Here is a 21755-nt window from a genome sequence, read left to right as displayed (position 1 = left end):
ACAAAATGTGTCCCTGTTTTCAAGCCTCTTGCATCTCTCTCTCCTTGCTTTGCCCCAAAACCTGCTCTGGTGCGAAGCCTCAGTGGAATATGTGTGACACGAGCAGACATCAAACAAGACAGTGCACTCAGACGACACAGGCTCAAGCCCTGATTGTCCTATCTCGGTTTATTTTTTGCCCCCTGATGTTAGCTTAGCCTTTAGGATGTGCATTGACACAGACCTGCGTTGAAAGACCAGCTGCTCTGTTGCACTCCGGTCCCAGCCAGGAGGAAGACGAGGCAGTTGTGCTACATGTGGTGCTCTCTACAGGCTGTTTTGGGTATTGAACCACCTTTTAATTTTTGTTAACTTTTGTTTCTCTTGTCGCCTTTTAGAGACTGTTGTACGAGGAATACTTTTTTTATTTTACCTCAATTTGCTAACTATTTACAAGTAAAGCATTAAAGGTTGTCTAAACATTTAATAAAATGCCTAACATGATAATCATGTAATATAATACTAACATATATTGATTATTATGGCTAGAATAATGCTATGCATTTCATTTTATTGTTTCTTTTTACTACTACGAATATTGGAAAAAAATACAGAAAAAATAAAGTACATATAGTAAGCTATAGAATATAGGATTATGGTCTGAAACAATAGAGCCCCTTTTAATCAAGTAGTTTTTAAGTGCCTATTTCCTATAATGATGAAGTTTTTTTTTTCAGTAGTAGTAGTAGTAAACTGCTTTTTCTAGAGAACAAGGAGTCAAACAAAAAGCAGTTATTTGCTCCGGTTGCAATTAGCGATTCTGCAATCTGCTTCCTAACAGACTTGCTGCTTGTCAGCTGCAGATTTAATGCTGTTGTTTCCTTTAATTAGAACAATAGGAGGTGCATTTAAGTCTCCCCACCGTTTCCGCTTGTGCTTTTGTGGAAATTCTTTCCAAATATCTGAACTTGTCTTAGTTTGGGAAAATTGTGAAGTTTTTCTTTCCGCTGTACTTTTTACATTTATCCTGGCATTCTATAAGACAGATTTTAAATCGAATGAAGGAACCGTAGAATTTTGAAGCTGTAAGTTTTTAAACTCTTGGTATAATCATCACACCCATAATTGGTCCATGTTTTGCATCTTGTATCAGAATCTGGACTTATGCATCTGAAGTGTTTCTAATGGATATTGATTATGTATTTTTATGCTTCAGAAGAGTGTGTCTGTGCTAAATATCAATCATGATCCTGAAAGAAAGCTTCCCACTTAAGCCTTTAAAGATGATGCATTAAGGTGCAGAATGGTGCTCCGAGGCTGCACTGTAGGCTGTAGGCCTGTGTTTCTGAAGCTCATGCTGCTGAAATCCAATCCGTGAAATGTATTTTACATTGACAAATGCAAAAGCTGCTGCTTAGCAGGACATGCTTTCATATTCATATTCAGACTCACAGACAGACATCCTGTCTGGAAGGCTGAGGTCTTCCTCCTCGGGTCTCCACCACGGCGAAGTCATTAGTAGATCGAGTTTCACAAACACACTCAGGTTACAGTGAATTTAGACATAGGCATTTGTGTGCTTTTATTTATTTATTTATTTTTTTGTATGATTTCTTTGGCGAAGGTAGAAGTCAGAGAGTGGTGTATGAAAAACTGACTTGCTTGTCTTAAACCTTGAGGGGATTTCTGTTAAAGAGACAGAACTCGGAGGAGACACCAGGGGTATCTCTTTGTGCATGTCAGGATATTGCTGTCACCATACTGAAGGTTCTGTCTTTCTCTGACTTTAGTTTTGTGCCAACACCCAGCCTCCCTATGATTCAGCATGTTTTCCTCTGATAAACGTTGATAAAAGCACTGCAACATCTTCTCATGTGGAGAACCTATAAATTTGTGAAGCTATGTGGTCTGATGTGTTGTTTTTTTTTTGTTAGAGATTATAATTATTTTATAAATTATTTAAAAGCCAAAAGTGAATATAGCATACCAAGTTGATTAAATGTTTCAGTGAAACAGTGTTATCTAATTCATCTCCAGGACCTGCAACTGTAAACTGTTTACTCTAAACTTTGGTGTGTGTGCGGTGTAGTCTTGCACACTAACATCTGTTTACATGCATGGGACTGTAGTGAAATCGAACCAGATTACTCAATGGAGGTTTATTTTTCCTGTTTGTAATCAGACTCTGACTTTTCCTTCAGGTAAAAACTGGGACCTCAGTGCTGCTCTGAACGACTATGAGGAGCTCAGGCAGGTCCACACTGCCAACCTGCCACAGGTCTTCAACGAGGGCCGCTACTACAAACAGCCAGAGACACGTGAAACACCCAGCCATGTCAGCAAGATCGACAGGCCGTGTGCACAGAAGCAGGAGGACAATGCACAAGGTAGTAAAGCCAGTTCAGCATCAGCAGTGGTGTTTTTTTTGTTGTTGTTGTTGTTTTTGTTCTTATGAACCTCGTCTTATGTCTTATCTGGATAACCTTGCTTGTGCTCGCCCCTAGAGAAGCGTCTGTCCCGTGGAATCTCCCACGCCAGCTCTGCTATCGTCTCCTTGGCACGGCTGCAGGTGGCAAATGATTGCACCAGCGAGCAGTTCCCTCTTGAGATGCCCATTTACACATTCCAGCTACCTGACCTCAGCGTCTACAGCGAGGACTTTAGGAGCTTCATAGAGAGGGATCTAATAGAGCAGTCCACCATGATGGCTCTGGAACAGGCGGGTGAGTCAGATGAGGATTTGGTACAGAACATTTTGTCATGTTAAAACCACAAACCTTGGTGTATTTTGCTAGAATTGTATGTGATTAACCAACACAAAGTTGTGCATCATTGTGATGTTGAAGAAAATAAAATTTTAAGTTTACAATCCAGTGCAACTACTTACCTTCAGAAGTGAGCAAACAGCAAATAATAAAGGACACAGCAGACAGGTGAAGGAGAATGGCGTGAAGAAGTTTAAATCAGGGTTTGGTCACAAAACTTTACCACAAATGTTCAATCCATCATTTAAATATTGAAGGACTATGACAATTGCATATCTACATAGGATTAATCAGAGAAGCTGCTAATGTTGACCTGCAGCATGGGTGGAGGAATCTCTGCACAGCTACATATAAATGGCTATAAATATACGACAACCTCAAAGAAGTCTGCGAGATACTGGAATTTGAAACTAGGGCAGAGGTTCATTTTCTAGCAGAGGTTAGTTTAACATATACTTCTATGCTAAAATGGTCCAGTCAAAGTCCAGGCCTTGATAGAATTGTGAATCTGTTCCAATATTTAAAAAAATAGATGTCCATAAGACATTGATTGAAATTTAGCTATTTTGAAAAAAAAAAAGAAGGGATTAATTTGTCTCTTTGCTTCTTTACCTGTTTAAAGTAAACTGAAGTCAAACAGAGTAGTTGCAATAAAAAATTCCATTAAGTTTGAAATACAGACAGATGCACAAGATGAGACTGACCCAGTGAGACAGAACAGATCAGAGCAGCAGCATCCGGGAGGGAGGATGACAACAGCTAATTCAAAGCCTCCCGGATCCCAGAGGGATTCATCTGACACTTTCAACTGAAGGAGAGAAACCTGCTCAAAAGTTTTGAATCTTGCAGAGAAGCTCTCACTCTGATGTTATAACAAACAAGCAAAAAATTTGAATATTTTACCAATAAGGCATAAACAAAATGTCTTAAAACTGCATGCCAAATCCTTTTGCTTGCTGAAAAATAATTCAAAATAATATTTTTTTCAATCAGTAAAATAGTTGGGTTTTTTTTTGCAAATTATGCAAAAGTTACTGTAAAATGCACCAGTATGCATCTTTCTGTATTTCCTAGCAGGTAGAATTGTCCATGTGTGCTGCATGTGGAGCACGCTATGAGGCCAGCATCATAAAACAACAGGAGGTTACAGTATCTCAGAAATAAAGAACTGCAAATTACAGAAAAAAAGAAAGTCTGCAGTTTGTGACTACAGTGAAGGCAAAATCATTCAGAGGCTCCACTGTGTTTACTGTTGTTAAATAAATGATGGAGCCAGATCAGCCAGGCTCAGTGCTGTCCGCCTACAGTCAGCATGTGTGTCGCGCTGAGGGTTCTTCTTCTTTCTCGCTTTTTTTTATTTTTTTTTAGAAAAGTTAGAGTTGTGGTTTCAAAGTAGTTTCTGGGGGACTGCTATGGTTGCATGAAAAAAAGTGAAATATATAGAGGCTAAAAAGGAACATAACCAACGGATGCATGTGCAGAGTGCAATGTGTGAAACAACTTTAATTTTTTTTTCTTTATTGCACTATTGTACAATTGGTATTAAGATGCATGTACTCAACTAAGTTTAATGTAATCGTTTGAAGATTTCCAGAGTTCAGATTCTTTATTCTAAACTATGCTGTCTCCTAAACCACCTAGAATGTCAGTTTTGCAGTGTTTGTCTTTTACCTGTAGGAAGAACATTGTAATATCAATCTGCAATCAAGGCTCCTCATATATACATAACATAACATAACTGATTGTGAAGTGGAGCCGTCATGGTTCTGCAAAGCTCAGTGGCACTCTGTGTTGAATACCGACATGATACTGTGATCTGCAGCGTGTATTTTACATAGCTTGTCTGCTGGCTGCAGTTCTTGTCTTCAGAGGCAACTTTCTGAGTGTTCTTGTGGTTTCAGGACGTCTGAACTGGTGGTCCACCATGTGCACCAGTTGTAAGAAGCTTCTTCCTCTGGCCACCACAGGGGATGGTAACTGCCTCCTCCATGCTGCCTCTTTGGGTGAGTAAGCCCTAAAAATCTAAATTTCTGCTGTGCAATTTGGTGCAAAAATAGTTTTTTGAAGGTCTTTTACTTAGACCTCTATTGCCCTGATCCTTCTGGTTTATACTGATCTTCAGTTAAGTTTCCCTTCTATTATTAAGTCCAAACCTTGGCATTTGTGTAAAATGCGTTAACCTCTATAGTGTGTTTATTGGGTAAATTCCAGTTTTGCACATGGAATACTTGTTTGCAAGCACAACTTTCTGGAGCTTCAGTGAGGAGATGGATTAACTACCTCAGGAACACCAGAATGCTGCAAAAGTTATCATTTCAGCACATCATTGATCTCAGATGATTTAACCGTGCATACAGTTTGTTAGCTAAGAAAAGTCACTTGAAAGCTTTGTGGAAATGTGTAACTGCAATGAATTTTAAATAAATTGTGATGAGTGTGCAAGAAAGTGGGGAAAGAGGCTCCTGTGTTAAAACTTTTAACCTATAATTTCACTTTATTACTTATATAAAATCACTAAAAATGCATGAGATTTCGGTGAGACTTATTATTCACCTTTAAATTAAACAAAAATAGATGTCATAAATTGTATTAATCTGTTAATAATCCACAATCTTGAGATGTTAATTTTTGCAATTCAGACTCCTTAAACATTGAGTGTTACTCCATCTCCAGACACAGTAAAACCATAGGTGGGTACTTAAATGAGTATTTTTTACCAACGCTAACCCATTTTATATTTGAATGTAAGCACAGCGAGATACACAGTGGGACATTCAACAAAAGTAACAAGGTGTGAATTTTGTGTTTTGAAACTATAGTACTTGCTGTATCATATGTGTAACTTAAAGTTAACCAAAAGTAAAAATTGTTGAAGTGTTTTAACTGGGAAATTACTGAAGCAAAATGTTGTGAATATTCAACCACAAATTACATCTCTGGCACCAGAAGACTAACCTAGTTCCTGGATTGAAACATCTAGTGCTGTGCCACAGCTAGTGATTCCAAAATCTTGCTGAATAAGGACAAGTCAAAGCTAAAAGGACACGAACAAGAGGAAAGACTAGCTCACCTGTACTTTGTGTTCTAGAGACATGGCATGTTCATCCTCCTCAGATTCGTTCCTCCCCAGTGCGAGGGCTCTAAGGGCAGCCGAGGTCTATAGGCACCAGAGTTATTGTAATCTGTCCTGACAAGATCTGTCTGAGGAGGACATTTTTAGTTAAGGAGCTGCGGTCATCTAAGAATGACAACTTAAGGACAGCCAGTGACCAGTGCATTCTTTTCTCAGTCAGAGTTGTTGCTAACATTGTGTTTTTGTCTTCCAGGGATGTGGGGCTTTCATGACAGAGACTTGATGCTAAGGAAATCTTTGTACACCATGATGAAAAGTGGAGCAGAGAGAGATGCCCTGAAGAGGAGGTGGAGGTGGCAGCAAACCCAGCAGAACAAAGAGGTTCGCCGAGCACCCATCCATGCAAATCAAACACAATGCCTTCTCTCCAAATGATACTTTAATAAGAGTGGAGCAATAGATCAACCACTGAAGACCTCTGGTTAAAGTAATGCTGATTTTTGCTTCTTAACTCAGCCTCACTCAAAATCTGGAAACAGATTTTCTGTGATTCTAAATGTACATTAGTGCTGTAGCAGTTCAAGTAATGCTGCCAAATCCTCTGCACTTCCTCTGCCTCCTCCTGTTTCCCTGATGTCGGATTAAAGTTATTTTTTTTTTTCAATCTGTGAGAGAAAGTGTGTCACCAAAGATAGACCAAGCAAAGAAGTTGTCCATATGTTTATGTTTGAAAATTCCAGTCTTCCAGTCTTCCAGTTGGCCCAGTTATGTAAGATGGATTCCACAAAAGGAGGTGTTCTGGTTTGAATTTTGGAAGGGACCGCCGTCGCATGACAGCAGACATCAGCTGGATTCTCACAGCATGTTTAAAAAACTGCAGAATCACAATAATTACATGAAAAACACATGTGAAGTGCATAACATGATCTTATTTCTGTTCAGACAAATTGAAAACCAATCATTCCTCTGCTGTTAAAAAATACTATTACTGTTAAAATGTTAACTATAACATTTAAATTGTTTTCGACATGTAGAATAGAGCAAAATCACCTACTAAAATACAATTGTGGTTTCAGTTGCTCAATACGCAGATTTTGTTTTTGGTGTTCTTTTTAAAAGGTAAGCCAGTATAACAAGTTGGTGTTAGGCGGTCAGTTAAATCTTCTCACTAAACGTTTTTGTAGAAATCAATGAAACTCTCCTCAAATGAAGTTTAATAACTACACAACAATAAGTTATGGTTAGTATTTTGATTTGTTTTGATATTCTGTTCTAAAATGGGATATTGCATAAATAATATTTATAACTTACTCAAGGTTGCTAGAATGTTTTTTTATCTTTTAAAGTAGTATTGAGTGTTTTCTTTCTTTATTTATTTGTACTGATAAAAAATTGGCATTCCGTCATATTTTGGCTTTTATATTTATTACCGATTCAATACCTGATGTGATTTTTTTGATGGCTTTAAAAATACTTTAGAAAACCTGGAGGAGTATTGATCAGTACCAATTTACTTCTTGAGGGTAAATTGTAAACAAATGGGAGATGGCTTAATACAGGGCTGTATGTCATTTTAAGATATGCATTTTATTGAGAGGAAGCACACAGTGACTTTGAATTAACAGTGATTTTATGGCAAACTATAATTTAAATTTTATTACCGTGTTTTTTGTGCAGTCAGGGCTGGTTTACACAGAAGAAGAATGGGAAAGAGAGTGGAACGAGCTGCTGAAGTTGGCCTCCAGTGAGCCTCGCACTCATCTCAGCAAAAACGGGAACACCAGTGGAGGGTAAGTTCACCAACGCACATGAATGTACAAATCTTAAAGCAAAGTTTTAAAAAAGGCAGCTGCAAATTAAACTCGTCTTCTTCTGCAAAATCACACCGTGAAACGGTGCCACCTACTGGCTTCTTTGTAAGTTTTTTTTTCTGATCAGAGAGCTCTAGCCCCCACCCTCCCCATCTTGGGTTTGAGTTACTTTTAGCTGCAGCAGGTTGCACAAATAAACGTAAGAGTGGTTTTTTCTCAAGCTAAAGAGGCGGATTGGAAACTCTCTCTGGTTTCCTCCTCCCACGCAGAGAAACCTTGTGGTTTTCACCGTGTTTCCATATTCACTGAAATAAACACACATATGTTGTCACATACTTCAGCTCTTCGAGGTAGGCTGCCGATCCGGTGGAACAAGAGAAGACGTGTGAACAACAGAAAGTTTCAGTCGAGATGAAAATGTCATTCAAGTACATCCAAAAAAAAAAAAAAAACATTTAATGTTTAGGGGAAATTTGATTAGAATGAAAAAAAAAAATCTTTTATAACAGAAACGGCAGTTGGTTTAGATTAGATAAATGACATTTTTCACTAAAGGCTTTAATGCTACAACAAAAGTAATTTTTCCACTACATGACTACTAAAGCAGACTTAAGTACTAAAGACTCCAATGCTGAAAATGTTCCTTTCAGGGGAGCAATTTACTTATTTATTGTGGATGTTTGAACCTCTCATTAAGCTTGACTGTAACAGACTAATAAGGTTAGGGATGTTTGATGGTCGTAGTGAGATGAGCCTATGAATGGGCTGATTGGGATTCACATATTAAGAGGCTCTTTATTAGAGTGAATTTGGCTGTGTGGCTGACAGGTTAATTGTTGCTCATCCCCCGTTTCCCTGGTGGTTGCAAGCTCAAGAGTGCTGCCTGTGCTTTTTATCCATCTCTCCATCAGCATCTCTTTCTTCCCCTATTTTATTTAATTGGCATGACTACGAAATTATGGATTTTATTGACCTGTTTGAGCACTGCTTTGAGAAAATGAGGGGCCATGTTCCTTCTGGAAAGATGTGGAAAGCTTGGAAAAATATTAGTATTTCCAAACTTTATTCTCTGCTCAATCTATGCGTCCTTGAAGCTTTTTCATGCATGTTCCAGATACGAGCCTCACTAGTTTTTAAATAACAGCAGTAAATTCAAACTAAAATATTTTATAGTTGAACACTGGGATAAAAAAAATTATTGTGAATTTTGGAAATTAAAGTATGGAGTTTAGACTGTAAAAATTTGTGGTGATTCAGGGAATGAATCAAACATGGGCAAGATCCCTTCTGACTCATGTAGGTGTGTCTGACTCATGTGTTGTCATGTTGTGTTTTTCTTTCCCCAGCGTGGATAACTCTGAGGATCCAGTCTACGAGAGTTTGGAGGAGTTCCATGTGTTTGTGCTGGCCCATGTGTTACGCAGGCCGATTGTAGTGGTGGCCGACACGATGCTCAGAGACTCCGGAGGAGAAGGTGGGGAAACTGTGTATTCATTCAATCAGTCATATGTGGCTCAGGGCAAACAGCAAAGGAGTGACCCGGCCATGTTCTAACCTCCCTTGGGAGCAGCGTTTGCTCCCATCCCGTTTGGAGGGCTCTACCTGCCTCTGGAAGTGCCTCCGAGCCGCTGTCACTGCTCCCCCCTGGTCCTGGCCTATGATCAGGCTCACTTCTCAGCGCTGGTGTCCATGGAGCAGAGAGACCAGCAGCGAGAACAAGGTAAGCATGCGTCCTCCACCATAAAAAGCTTTTCATTGCAACATGGTGGAATTTTCTTTTAACTCTAGCAGGATTGGAAGGTAAAGGGAAGGTTCTGTCTGTTCTGTCTGAGGTGAATAATGTATGAGACGGCAGCCTAATTACCTGAGATCCATTATTAAAAGAGGCCAGTTGGCAGCATCAAGCGGGGAGTGGTCATCGCTGAGGAAACCGGCCAGCTTCGACTCCTAAATGCTGACAAAATTATTCAAGCTTGCAAAAGCTGCTGCACCTTTTTCTTGACTTGACGTTCCAGCTGTGGGTCTTCACAGTAGGTGTGTCTGTTTTTGCGTTTTCCTCGGTCACGGTGGGGAAGAGGTTGTGATGCAGAGCTTTGCAGAACATGTTGATTGTGTTAAGCTGTGGCAGGCGAAGTACACATTTTAATTCCCCTCCCACTTTATGGAGGCACTCTTGTTTTTGCCCTTTCAGATCCCTGTGTTCCCGCTCACATCTTAGCCTCGAGGTCACAGACTTCCTGTAAGTGACAACAACAGTGGATCTCCCTGACAACCGGCCTCGGCAGTCACGGCACTCAGGAGTCACTCGGTCGTTGTTTCGTGTGGGAGGTTGACGTCTCAGTCTGAGTTTCACTCTAACGCAGAATGAGACGTCACCTTGAACATAGACACAGTTATGCAAATGGATTCCTTCTTCCTCTTCTGACTGTTCCTTAACTAGTCACTCTTACAAACACCCTGAAGAACCTCCTGCTAACCCCACCACTCTAGACTAATCAGCATTTTAGTGGGTGTTTTACAGCCAAAAGTTGACGTTCTCTGCTCTTCCACCAGAGGGTGCATGTGTCCAGATAAAATGGCACAGCATAATCACAACACCCTTGCGTGGTTGTACTTTTTTCATCCTGGTACACTGTGTCCTCATTTGATAAGATCAGAAAGTCTGCACTCTCTCCAGGATGTTATGAAAACATTTGAACTCTTGACATGGTCCATTTGTATGTCATGTGGCAACTCATGTTACGCAGCAGCAATGCAAATCTGCACTACTTTAAATGAAAGTCTCATGAAAATGCAGGCTGTACGGTACAACTATAAGATAAAATGTGGCCTTTTGCATTTCCCTGTTTCATCTGAATCAGAAGAAGCACGTTATGGCTCTCTTGTCTGAGCTAATGCCAGACAGACCAGAAGATACTTCACTATCTGTCCTCAGCAAATCACCTCTCAGAAGTAAAGTCCCGACCGGCTCCGGCCTAAACAGGCAGTCCACTATGTGGACGTTTCAGGTGCAGGTTGCTCTTAGTTTCCCCTGACTCAGCAAAAAGCATCTAAGAGGGGCTGCTGGTCTGGTGTGTGTTCAGGTGTCGGAGGACTGGAGGTTTCTTCAGGAAGAAAACATTTTTAGAACCCCATTCTGCAGCACAAAAGTATTCAGTCCCTTAAACTCTTCCACACTTGTCATGTTATTGCCACAAACATCAATACACGTTAATTTGTAATTTTAAGTACTAGACAAACTCAAACTGGAACATTTGCTGAAAGGTATTTCAAGTAAGTTCTAAGCTCTGAACACTGTTTATGCCACCTATGGAGAGGGAAGAATATTGTACAATGCTGCCAGGACAAAAGGGGTTGTCCTAAAAAAAGACGTCAGGAACAATTAAAACCCAAAAGGCCATTTTTACCCTCTATTTCTAGAGTAATTACATGTTACGCCATGAAATTCTGCATCACCTCTTGAAAGATTCAAACTCTCTTAACATCTAATATGTCACACATGCTTAGTTGTAACTTTACACTGAACATGACTGTGACCACAGTGAAGTATGGTGGAAGGACCATCATGCTGTGGGAGGGAAACACCTGTTTGAGGCTGCAACTGTTTGTTTGATACTGACTTTGAGGGTCACAGAACTGATGTTCACAGATGTGCTTTATCCACTCTGACTCAGCTTAAACTGTTTTGCAGTGAGGAATGAGCATACACAAAACCTCTGTAACCTAACCTGTAACTGCAGTAAACAACAAAGTAGCAAAGTTGGAAAAACAAAACTTTGAAAACTACCTATCATGATACTTCATAATTTTCCAGTGCTTGTGTTGGTCCTGTCAAATAAAATGTCAATGAAATGCATATAACATTTTATGTGCAATACAATAAATGTAAAAAAGTTCAAGGGGTGTAAATACTTTTGCAAGGCATAGTCCAGGAGTTTGACAAGCTATTGTCCGCCTTCTTTTTATGTGGAAGGAATGTGAAGCTACTTAAATGATGAAAAAACACAGGAGGGGTGACTGAGGCCGAGTGCTGTTGCTCTAAGATTTCTGTTTGTTTTCAGTTTTTCATGTCTACATCCTTGGAGAACTGGTGAAGCGGTTTTCTACTCCAAGTGTACCTGGATGTGTGTTTCCTGCCCAACCCACCAATGCTCACCTGCTGTGTGATAATGAGTAAACCCTCAGTATATGATAGCAAAGGTCTTTCATCTGCCTGTTTGTGCTCACGCGGTCCAGCAGCGTGTGAGGGGAACTGACCCTCTGGAAAAGTCTTGAGCCTATTTCAAGCTCTTTTCCGTAAATCAAAACACTCCCAAGTTTTCTTTGGCGTCCTATTGATAAACTTCTTGCACCCATCTGGTTACATAAACTGGCCAGAGGACCACCTACATGAGAGCATGGTGTAACCATTAACTTCTGGTCAGTGGGGTTAGATCTTGATCTTTCAATGGATTCTCTGTTTTACTCAACTTTTCCATCTTTGCATGACACCAACACACAGCTCTTTATTGAAATTAGAGAGTGCTTCACAGAATGATTCACACTCCTTGAACTTTTCAAGTTTGTCAAGTTAAAAATACAAACGTCCTCGTATTTTGGGGGGATTTTATGTGATAGACCGACAAGCAGTGCATAAGTGCAAAAACAAAAACAACTTACCGTTCCAGAAAAAACGTTTATCTTCCTGCTGGCTCTCTGTAGCACAGCAGAGAGCAATCAGGATGGTGTGAGGAGCTTGTACACAAGGGTGAATGACAGTGCGAAGACCCTCCTCTTGGCTCTGATTGGTTGTTTTTGACAGGCCAGTCCATTTGTTCAGATAACAACAGAACCATAGGGAAATAGCAAAGGAGCTAAAATGTTTTTCACAGATTATCTGTCTTATACTGTCCTGATATAATCATAATGTGAAAAATGTGTTTTATTAATAGAATTTACTTAAAGATAATATTTATCAACACAATTTAGACTTTTAATTTGCAAAACTTTTCAGTTGGGTTCTTCTTTTTATTGCTCTGTCACATAATAAAAAGTTCAATTATCAATAATTTTGCAAGTCACTGATTAGATGTTCTGACCTTGACAGTTGGAATGGTGGTGAACATCTCAGTGTTGTTTATGTGCACCACTGCTGTTTACTCTAGTTATTTAGAGCCTGGAAATCTGCAGCTGTGCAGAGCACTAACTCAGGAATTTGAATGTGTTACTTTTCCAGTTTGCACAAATTGTTCTTGAATCTCACTGCAGCTGAAAGACAGACTAAATGTTGCAAGTCAAATCATGTAAGAGAAATGTGCTGTTGTCCTCTAAAGCTGAGTTAAACAAGGGAGAGGATGTTGGTCTGCTCTCACAACCCAATGCATTATATCTTTAAGATTCTTTAAAAAATCAGAAAAGAATAAGCTTATCTCCAGCATAGTGTCCCAAATGTAAGCCAGGAGAAATTAATCTCCTGCAGTTATTTCCTTACAGGTCACACCCATGTTTGCTTGTCCTGCGCTTCTCTGTATCATTCTTGAATCAAGCTTGCAAAACGAGCAGCAGCTATGACGTTGACTGCACAGCTTGTATTCCAAAGAAGGCTATGATGTCATCCTCGCACGGACTGTGGGAATTGGTTATTGGAGGACAACAAAATATGGCTGCCGACAGGGGATAGTAAATATATTACAGCACACTTGAGTCCCCCAGAGTTCAGTTGGCAGAGCTGAAATTGGATCGGGCTCAAGCTGGAAGAGCCGAGCGTGCACGCACTCACACACAAAGGAGGCCAGCTGCATCGTGGGAGCGGGGACACCACCTCACAGACCTCTGCTTGGCTGCTGCATGACCCGAGTGGGAACTAAAGAGAGAGCAAGTTTATCGTCTTCTTCTTAGCTTAGCTGTGTTTGTGTTTTTTATTTGTATTGAGACAGAACTGTCTGGGCAAAACTGTTCTTGGAAAGACCCTACTTAATGGAATCCCTTTTTCCTTTTTGTCAACAATGCTGGCATGCCAGCATCCTATTACTGTTGGTCTTTCATTGTTTGTTTTGGGGATTTACTGTAACGTGTATTGCGTGCTAAGGTAACAGCTGATTTGACGCATAGTCAAACACAATTAGTCATCCATTCACCTATTGTTGCTCTAGTCAGGGTTTGACCTGACTAAATCTCTCATTTCAGCTCTTGGTCCAGTGTGTTAAATTTCTCCTGGAGTTGTAGAGCCCTGATCTATCACATGAAACTCCAATAAAACACATTGAAGCTTGTGGTTGTAACGTGACGTGTGAAAAGTTAAAAAATAGAATAAGTACTTGTTTACAAAGCCCTAAGAGATTGCATGATCCAATAGCACATTGACTCTGTATTTATGCAGAGGAGAAGAAATGCACTTAGAGCAGAGACTGGCCCTGAATCATCCATTTGGACTCTGTACAGGTAGTTGTTTCTGCTCCTCACAGTCTCCATGAAGCCTACAGAGCACAGCAGCCTGCTGGCATTGGAAGAATTGATGAGGCCAGGAGAAGACTGTGCCTTCCATCTGGGTCTGACAGGGAAGGCTGGAATGTCCTCAGCCTGAACAGCCTGCCTCTCTTTACAGTCATGCAGACAACAACCCCCACACTAGGTAGCCTGATGAGAGCCGTTATGTGGGCCAGCAAGGCCCAGCTACTCCATCTTACACTGTTGTTTTAAAAGACTCCCACACATTCAGAGGAAAGAATCATGTACCCTACTGTAAACTCCTGCCCTGTGCATGTGCATTTCCCACAAGAGGAAGCCCAGCCTGGTGCCTGTTTTTTGTTCTTTACCCACTGATTGGTGCTGAAATCTTTTTTACTGCTTGTAAGTAGTTTATTATATTGGATAAAGATAAACACTGTTTTCTTTTGTCGTTTATTATGCCCAAGATAAAAATGACGTTTCTTCACTGTTTAAACTTTAACACTGCTTCTGATCTTAGTCGTTCACTAAACAAAATGAAGGCATGCTGTCCCAGTCTACTGTAGCACTAAGCTTCAAATCTACAGAACAGATTAAAAACAGGATTACAACAAAAAACACTGAACTGAACAAACGCCATGAAACACATTAAAACAGAGAATGCTCCTAAATTTTAAAATGAATATAACGCCACACAAACTGAAATACAAAAAGCAAATTTTTAAACACAGGCACAAAACAAAGCCCAAAATTTCAGAAAACTGCAAATATAACATGTAAAACATAATCAAAATTATGCTATGTCTTTTTAGTTCCATTGCAAAAAAAAAAAAAAAAGCTACTTTATATATTCTGCATTCATCTTAAACATTTTTAGTTTGGTTTCTTTTTTTTTCACAAATACATATAAAAAATAAAAGGGAAGAACAAGAAAGTGTATAACTAGTGAAAACAAAAACAAAATCCCACAGATAACACAAGTTAACAAATGGCAATAATTGGCAGATTTACAGAGTTTCAGTTAAATCTGCAGAAGTCAAAGGAAAAAAATAGAATTTTATTAATGCAGTATTTATGTAGTTATAATGTGTATTTATTTGTTCTTTTTTTGTCTTTGGAAAAAGAAAACAGACTAAGGAAAATTACTTACCTTTCCATCCAATCTTCCATATTGAATACTTACTTAAAATTTTTAATCAACATTTGTATTTATAATTTAAAATGTTCTTGAAAATGACAGAGGACCCCCAAAATGACCCTGGAAAAATATAGAATTTGACATGAAAATGTAGGGAAAAGAGGATTTGGATAACTGAGTTAAGTTTCTTGTGACATTGCTCTTAGCAAACTAGCCCTGAACTCCAATCAGTTGAAACTGTCCAAATGCTTTGGCGCCACATTCGCATGTGAGAACCAGCATCATTTAGACTTGCTACTGTAGATTGGACCAAAGTAATGTAATGGCAATTTCCTCTCTTTCAGCTGTCATCCCTCTGACCGACTCTGAGCACAAGCTGCTGGCACTCCATTTTGCTGTGGATCCTGGTGTGGACTGGGAGTGGGGAAGGGACGACAATGACAACACCAAACTAGCCAGGTAAGCCTGAAACATCACCAGCTGTTATGTATCAGCAAAGCACACAGAGGTACTGACTAAACAGTTCTGCCAGTCCATCCATCCACCCCCTTACATGTTACGTGTTGGGATTTAAGTGTGATTACTGGCTCTGGGTTTGGGTCACTTCATTAAGAATAAGATCGAAAGATTTCAGGCAGGTGTTGCATTTTTCCAGAAGTGGCCTCTGGAAATCTGCAACACCTTCACTGAGTTTTGAGTTTATGTAATCCTTCTGCACGCCTCCAGTAGATATGTTACTGATATGTTTGTCAGATGTAAATGTGTTTTTGTCTTTTAAAAAAGTGTTTTCAAATTGTTCTACAGTCTGATCTTGTCCCTGGAGGCCAAACTCAACCTGCTGCACAACTACATGAATGTAACATGGATCCGAATTCCCTCTGAAACAAGGGTAATTTGTTTTCAGCTGTCACGTGTGTGTTGTATTTGTCATGGTTAATTTAGCTTTATAGAGACTCCCTTGTTCCAGATGTTTCTGAAACCCTTTGGTTCTCATCAATCGGTTCTATTTAGTGTCAGAACGCGATAATCTCTCACATTTGTGGTTATGAGTCACAAAAAAACAGAAAATTGTTTATTTCCCAATAGTTTTTTCGAAAATGTATGCTTTAGATCTTTCCAGTTCTTGCTTAGATTACCTTGCGAAGAGATCAATACTGCTTGGATTATTTTGCATGTGCTATGTTAGGTTTTTGAGTGAAAATCCTTCATGAATTCATGCATATCTTTAAACTGAAAACAGGAAACATGGTTTGAATAGTGTGGCATGCATGAGTCTCTTTTACTCTGATCCCCTAAATAAAACTCAGTACCAACATTTTTGTCCAAAAGTCACCTTGTTCTTTTGAATGAACAACTATGCTGTAAAGACATTAGATAACAAAAAGCATCATGAACACCAAGGGACAGAGCCGACAGGGCCGAGGTAAGGTTATGGAGACATTAAAAGCATGGTAAGGTTATAAAATAATAAGCAAAGCTTAGAACATCTCAAAGAAAGTGTACATCTCAACTTCAAATCTACCAATATATAGCCACCTAAAATGTCAGAAAAACTGCCTTAAGAGGCCAGTGGTAACTCTGAGGAAGCTACAGAGATTCATGACTTGGGTGCAGTAATCTATCAACAGGACAGTTATTGGTTGTACATGTTACAAATCTGGATTTTAGCACAAAGAATGTCACTGTTGAGAGAAAGTCATTAAAAGTCTCACTTAAGCATTTTTCCTTGCAGGAGACGGCAAACAGCTCTAGTGGGGTGAAACCAAAACTTAACTTTATGGCTACAAAAACACTACGTATAACAGAAAACAAACATTGCACATCTACATGAACACGCCATTCCATCATTGGTGAACAATGATGGTGGGAGGGTTACATTGAGGGCATGTTACATTGAGGGATACAGAGCTGGAAAAGCATTGATGAGAAGAAGATTGTTTGGAGCTAAACACAGTATAATCCTAGAAGAATACCTGTAAGACTAAATACATAGGCACTGCAAACTTTATTCTTATTTTCTGTGAAAACGTTTTGGTTTTAATCCTTTTTTTTTTTTTTTTCATTTTACAACAGTACACTACTTTTGTGAGCCTATCACTTACATTTCAAAATAAATACATAATGATAAATAAATCCGAAAAAGTTTAAGATGAAGGTCTGATCAAATTTAAAATGTTTTTATTTTTGTGTGTGTTTGGCTTTTTTGCAGGCTCCCCTGGCTCAGCCAGAGTCTCCTACAGCCTCTGCAGGTGAGGATGTCCAGTCTCTTGCTGAGTCCATGGACTCTGACCACGAGTCTGTCGGCAGCAACTCAAACATTAACACTGGGAAGCCCAGCAAAGAAAAGGACAAAGACAAGCAGCGCAAGGACAAGAGTCGAACTGACTCTGTAGCTAACAGATTAGGAAGCTTTAGCAAAACGCTCGGTATCAAACTGAAGAAGAACATGGGAGGTTTGGGAGGGCTTGTGCACGGCAAAATGAACAAGTCGAACTCTGGCTCAGGTCGTAATGGGGAAAATGGAGGGGAAAAAGCAAAGAAGAAGGAGTCAAAGGCAACCAAAGGGAGCAAAGAAGATTCAGGCCATTCAACCAGCTCCACTTCCTCCGAGAAAACCACAAGTCCCTCTCCTACAGATGGAGACAGACCGTCAAGTTCTTCCCCGACTGAGAGACAGGACAGCACGGGGCGAGGCTCAGGGGACAAGTCCTTGGAAAACTGGAAATACAGCACAGATGTCAAGCTTAGCCTCAACATCCTGCGGGCTGCCATGCAGGGGGAGCGCAAGTTTATATTTGCAGGACTGCTGCTGACCAGCCATAGACACCAGTTCCATGAGGAGATGATCAGCTACTATCTGACAAACGCCCAGGAGCGCTTCAGCCAGGAGCAGGAGCAAAAGAGGAAGGAGGCAGAGAAGAAGCCTCCTGCCACTACTGAAGTGTCCTCAAAGAAGCCGGAGCATGAGAGCGTCTTCCAGAGGGAGAGGTCTGACAGCTCTCCTCCGGAGAGCTGCTCTCCCGTCCTGCCCCACCACACCTACAGCAACCCGCAACCGTTGCTCAGTCTCAAGACGCAGGGCAGAAACAGTCCCATTCCTGCAGCCAATCTCTCTACAGTCCAAGTCCCTCCTCTCACCCCTCCGCCGAGCTCGCATCACATCTCCCACCCAACCTCTGTCTCAGCCCCTGCGCCTTACTCTTCTCCCAGCATCGGTGCTAAGAGACCCGGACCCATCCCTGTGTCTGCTCACTACAGCCATACGCCGCCCATCCAGAGGCACAGCGTCATTCACTTACAAGATGTCAACATGCAATCCTCCATCTTCCAAGATGACCCCTACAAGCCAGTGGTGGGCACCCTTAAGACATGTGCCACCTACCCCCAGCAAAACCGCACGCTCTCCTCCCAGAGCTACAGCCCCGCGCGCCTGTCAGGGGTCCGCACAGTCAACACCATGGACACGCTGTCCTACAACATGCCTGGCGAACACAAGTCCCACACGTACACCAACGGATTCAATGCGGGAGACATTCAGGACTGCCTCGAGTTCGCCGACGAGGACAGCATGCCTCACACCTGGCTCGGTCCAGACAAGACCAAAGGGCGGAGCTCCGGGGGCCCTTTGTACTGCTTTCAGCAGCGCCGCTGCAAAAGGGAGAATTGCTCCTTCTATGGGAGGCCGGAGACGGACAACTACTGCTCCTACTGCTACAGGGAGGAGCTGAAGCGCAGAGAGAGGGAGGGCAAGGTCCAGAGGCCTGTATAGCCATCACCGCTACTTTCAGCATCAACGCGGCCGCAGGACACCTGAGGAAACAACACTATCCGCTCTCCACATTTGAAAAAAAAAACATAATATTGAGCATTTCCTGGGTTTATTGAGTAATGCTCGTGCGTTCCTGTCCCCAATCCCCTGTTACCTCACGATGAGGAAAGCAGAACTTGAAACAGTGAGCAGCTTTGGCCAGATTTTAGTTTTTTTTTTTTTTTTTTTAGTTCTTTTTACTTCTGTCCCATCAAATTTAGTCTTTTACTTGTTTTAGAGTAAAAGTTTACCTATGTGATGTAAATTTATGTGCAAGAAAGCTCTTTATTTTTCAAAGTGCAAAAAGATTTGCATCTCATCAGGAAGGGACATTTTAGCTCTTTTAATCAGTTGAATGCAATACCTCTGCCTGGTTCTCCATGGGATATTTGTAGTTGTTTTGCAATCAAAAGAAGTTTAATGGGGGGTTAATATTAGACTTTAAAGCAATAAATTGGTGATTTTTTGCTACACTCTCTCCCGGTTTTGTCTATGCACCAATAATATGGATACTGTAGGTTAACTGTGTCTTGTGACTCGTAAAAGAACGTCACAGTGTGCTTTTTGTAAACAAATTTGAGATACAGAAATTAAAAACGTGTAAGAGTTTTAGACTGTAATGTTGGATTAGAATGAAATGTTGAACTCTCATTTGTTTTGTGTACCTTTTGTTTTGGGGTTTTTGCCATGTTGAAGGGGTTTGCCGTGTCAGAATTGGACTCGAAATATTGTGTGATATCACGTTTCACATTCTTGCACGTATCCTAAAATCCACAAGCACTGCCACGCTGGCTTCTTAACAAAAAACAACTAATTACAATCAAAATTTTCAACATTTTTATGTGCCAAACACTTTACAACTGCTTCTCAAATATGCAGTGATTGTAGTGTGTCTCTCTGAGTTGCCTGTCGACCAATCAGCTCCGTAAATGTGTGTAGATGAGACAAACTCTGAGTCGTGTCAGCAGGCTGATGTGTGTTTTTTTTTTTTTGTTGTTCTTCTTGTTTTTTTTGTCTAAAGTGTTATTACGCGTCTCTAGCCCCCCTTCCAATGCCCACACAACACGACGTGCAATCATGCTAACAGCATTACGGTATGTGGTGACCTGCAGGAAAACGGAAGACAAAAGGAAACCAAGTCGCCGGGTCGGTGTGAGGTTATTGTTCTTCCTCATCCAGAGGCCGGTTCAAAATAAGCACCTGCTGCTACGAGCACCTCAAGCCTTTGTGATCTTCAGTGCTTTAACCAATCAGTGGGATTTTTAAGAGATTTAAAAAAGAAAAGAAAAAAAGAAAACCCGGGGTCTCTTAAGTGCTTTCTGCTCATTTGACATGACTACTGTAAAGATGCAGTGTTTGTGTTGCTGTTTGTCCTGGTGACGCTTGGATAATGTGCCATGCTGTCCTTAACAAAGTGTGTCCTGGCCAAGGATGTCCACTGCTCCCTGGGTTTGCTTCTGTCTCTCTCCTGTACACACTGCAGTGTTGCTCCCCTCTGTTTCTCTGTGACCAGTTCATGGACTCCCACCATGTTAGGACTGTAAGATATGATTTTGTATTCCTTTGAGAGTTTTACACTACTTTAAATTATTAATTTGCACATTAGGTACAAATGTAAATATGACAAAAAATAGTCTATTGTTACAAACCTGCCGTGTCTGTGTATTATTTATTTTTGAAATGGGTTGGAACTGGTTTGATGGGTGTTCACTGTTGGGCTGTTAGATTTGACAAAATATAGAGATCATATCTAGAATAATGCTAAATTACATCACAAGACGAAGATATATTAAAACATGGAGGGCACAAACATCTAATGTAAGCTGTTTAACACTGATGATTGGTACTCAAAAAATTCCTTGTAAACTTGTACTCTGCAACATGTTACAGCTCAGCTTTTTACTAGAACAAAAAACAAACACGGCAAGCGAATAAATGTTGGTTTAATCATCAGCATTAAACCAACATCTTCAGCAAAGTCAGCACTGGAATCAACTGAACAAAGTGTTATTTTTATGCAAAATTTCTGCAAAAATTACTTTTACTTTGTTGGACAGTTGAAGCTTTAAACCACAAAATGCTTTTCTCACTTCTTGCAGCATCTAGCTGCACTACAGTAAGCTAGCTTGTGTAAGGACGTAAACACGTCAGTCATTTTTAGCCTTGCTATTTTCATTGCTGTTTACTTTTAAACAGTGCTACCGCTAGCCATGGCTTTGCTAGCATCTCTGCTTTTGATTTGTTGAGTTTTTGTATCTCTTTGCCACCACAAGGAGGAGGTGCAGCTACCCATCAACCTTTGTTTCACACATTTACTGCTATATTTTTAATTTTTTTTTTTAAATGATTCAAGTTTTAAAACTTCACAAAAACATAAAACAAAGGACGCTTGTATCTTAAAATTGTGGATAGATAGATTTAATTTTATTCACAATAAGAGTTTATAGCTCCAGTTTGGAAAGAACATCCTCAATCATTTTTTAGCACAGGAGTTTTGCTTGGAAGAAAAAAGATCTGTTTTTCCTTCTTTTTAATTGACCTGAGCCAGAGTTGGGGGCTGGGGGTGTGTGACTTATACCAAAATTGCTTTCAGGTTACTGAGATGAGAATCTTCAGTGAGCTGCCAAGTAGGACAGCCTTCCAGGCTGAGAGCTGTAACTGTGCCTTCTTACTCCAGAGATACTTTGTTGCCAGAAGAATCGACATCATGCTGATAAACTGGTGCTAGAGAAAAGAAAAAGCCTGCAAACACTTT

General features: G+C 40.4%; 1 protein-coding gene across 3 annotated transcripts in view; it reads left to right on the top strand.

Moving 5' to 3' along the window:
• Positions 1-20649, top strand: part of otud7a (OTU deubiquitinase 7A) — a 45483-nt gene extending 24834 nt beyond the window's left edge. For all 3 annotated transcript variants that reach the window (XM_044123782.1, XM_044123783.1, XM_044123784.1), the window contains exons 4-13: positions 2181-2366; positions 2484-2702; positions 4646-4747; positions 6071-6198; positions 7495-7607; positions 8975-9102; positions 9199-9348; positions 15537-15651; positions 15997-16081; positions 17402-20649. In XM_044123782.1, coding sequence (XP_043979717.1) covers positions 2181-2366; positions 2484-2702; positions 4646-4747; positions 6071-6198; positions 7495-7607; positions 8975-9102; positions 9199-9348; positions 15537-15651; positions 15997-16081; positions 17402-18961 — 2786 coding nt within the window. In that variant the 3' untranslated portion in view covers positions 18962-20649. The remainder of the gene's footprint in view (positions 1-2180; positions 2367-2483; positions 2703-4645; positions 4748-6070; positions 6199-7494; positions 7608-8974; positions 9103-9198; positions 9349-15536; positions 15652-15996; positions 16082-17401) is intronic.
• Positions 20650-21755: the final 1106 nt, after the last annotated feature.

This window comes from Gambusia affinis, linkage group LG08 (genome assembly GCF_019740435.1).
Source record: "Gambusia affinis linkage group LG08, SWU_Gaff_1.0, whole genome shotgun sequence".
NCBI classification, from domain to species: Eukaryota; Metazoa; Chordata; class Actinopteri; order Cyprinodontiformes; family Poeciliidae; genus Gambusia; species Gambusia affinis.
The sequence above is the reverse complement of the archived record's forward strand: the minus strand, read 5'-3'. Positions and strand labels throughout refer to the sequence as shown.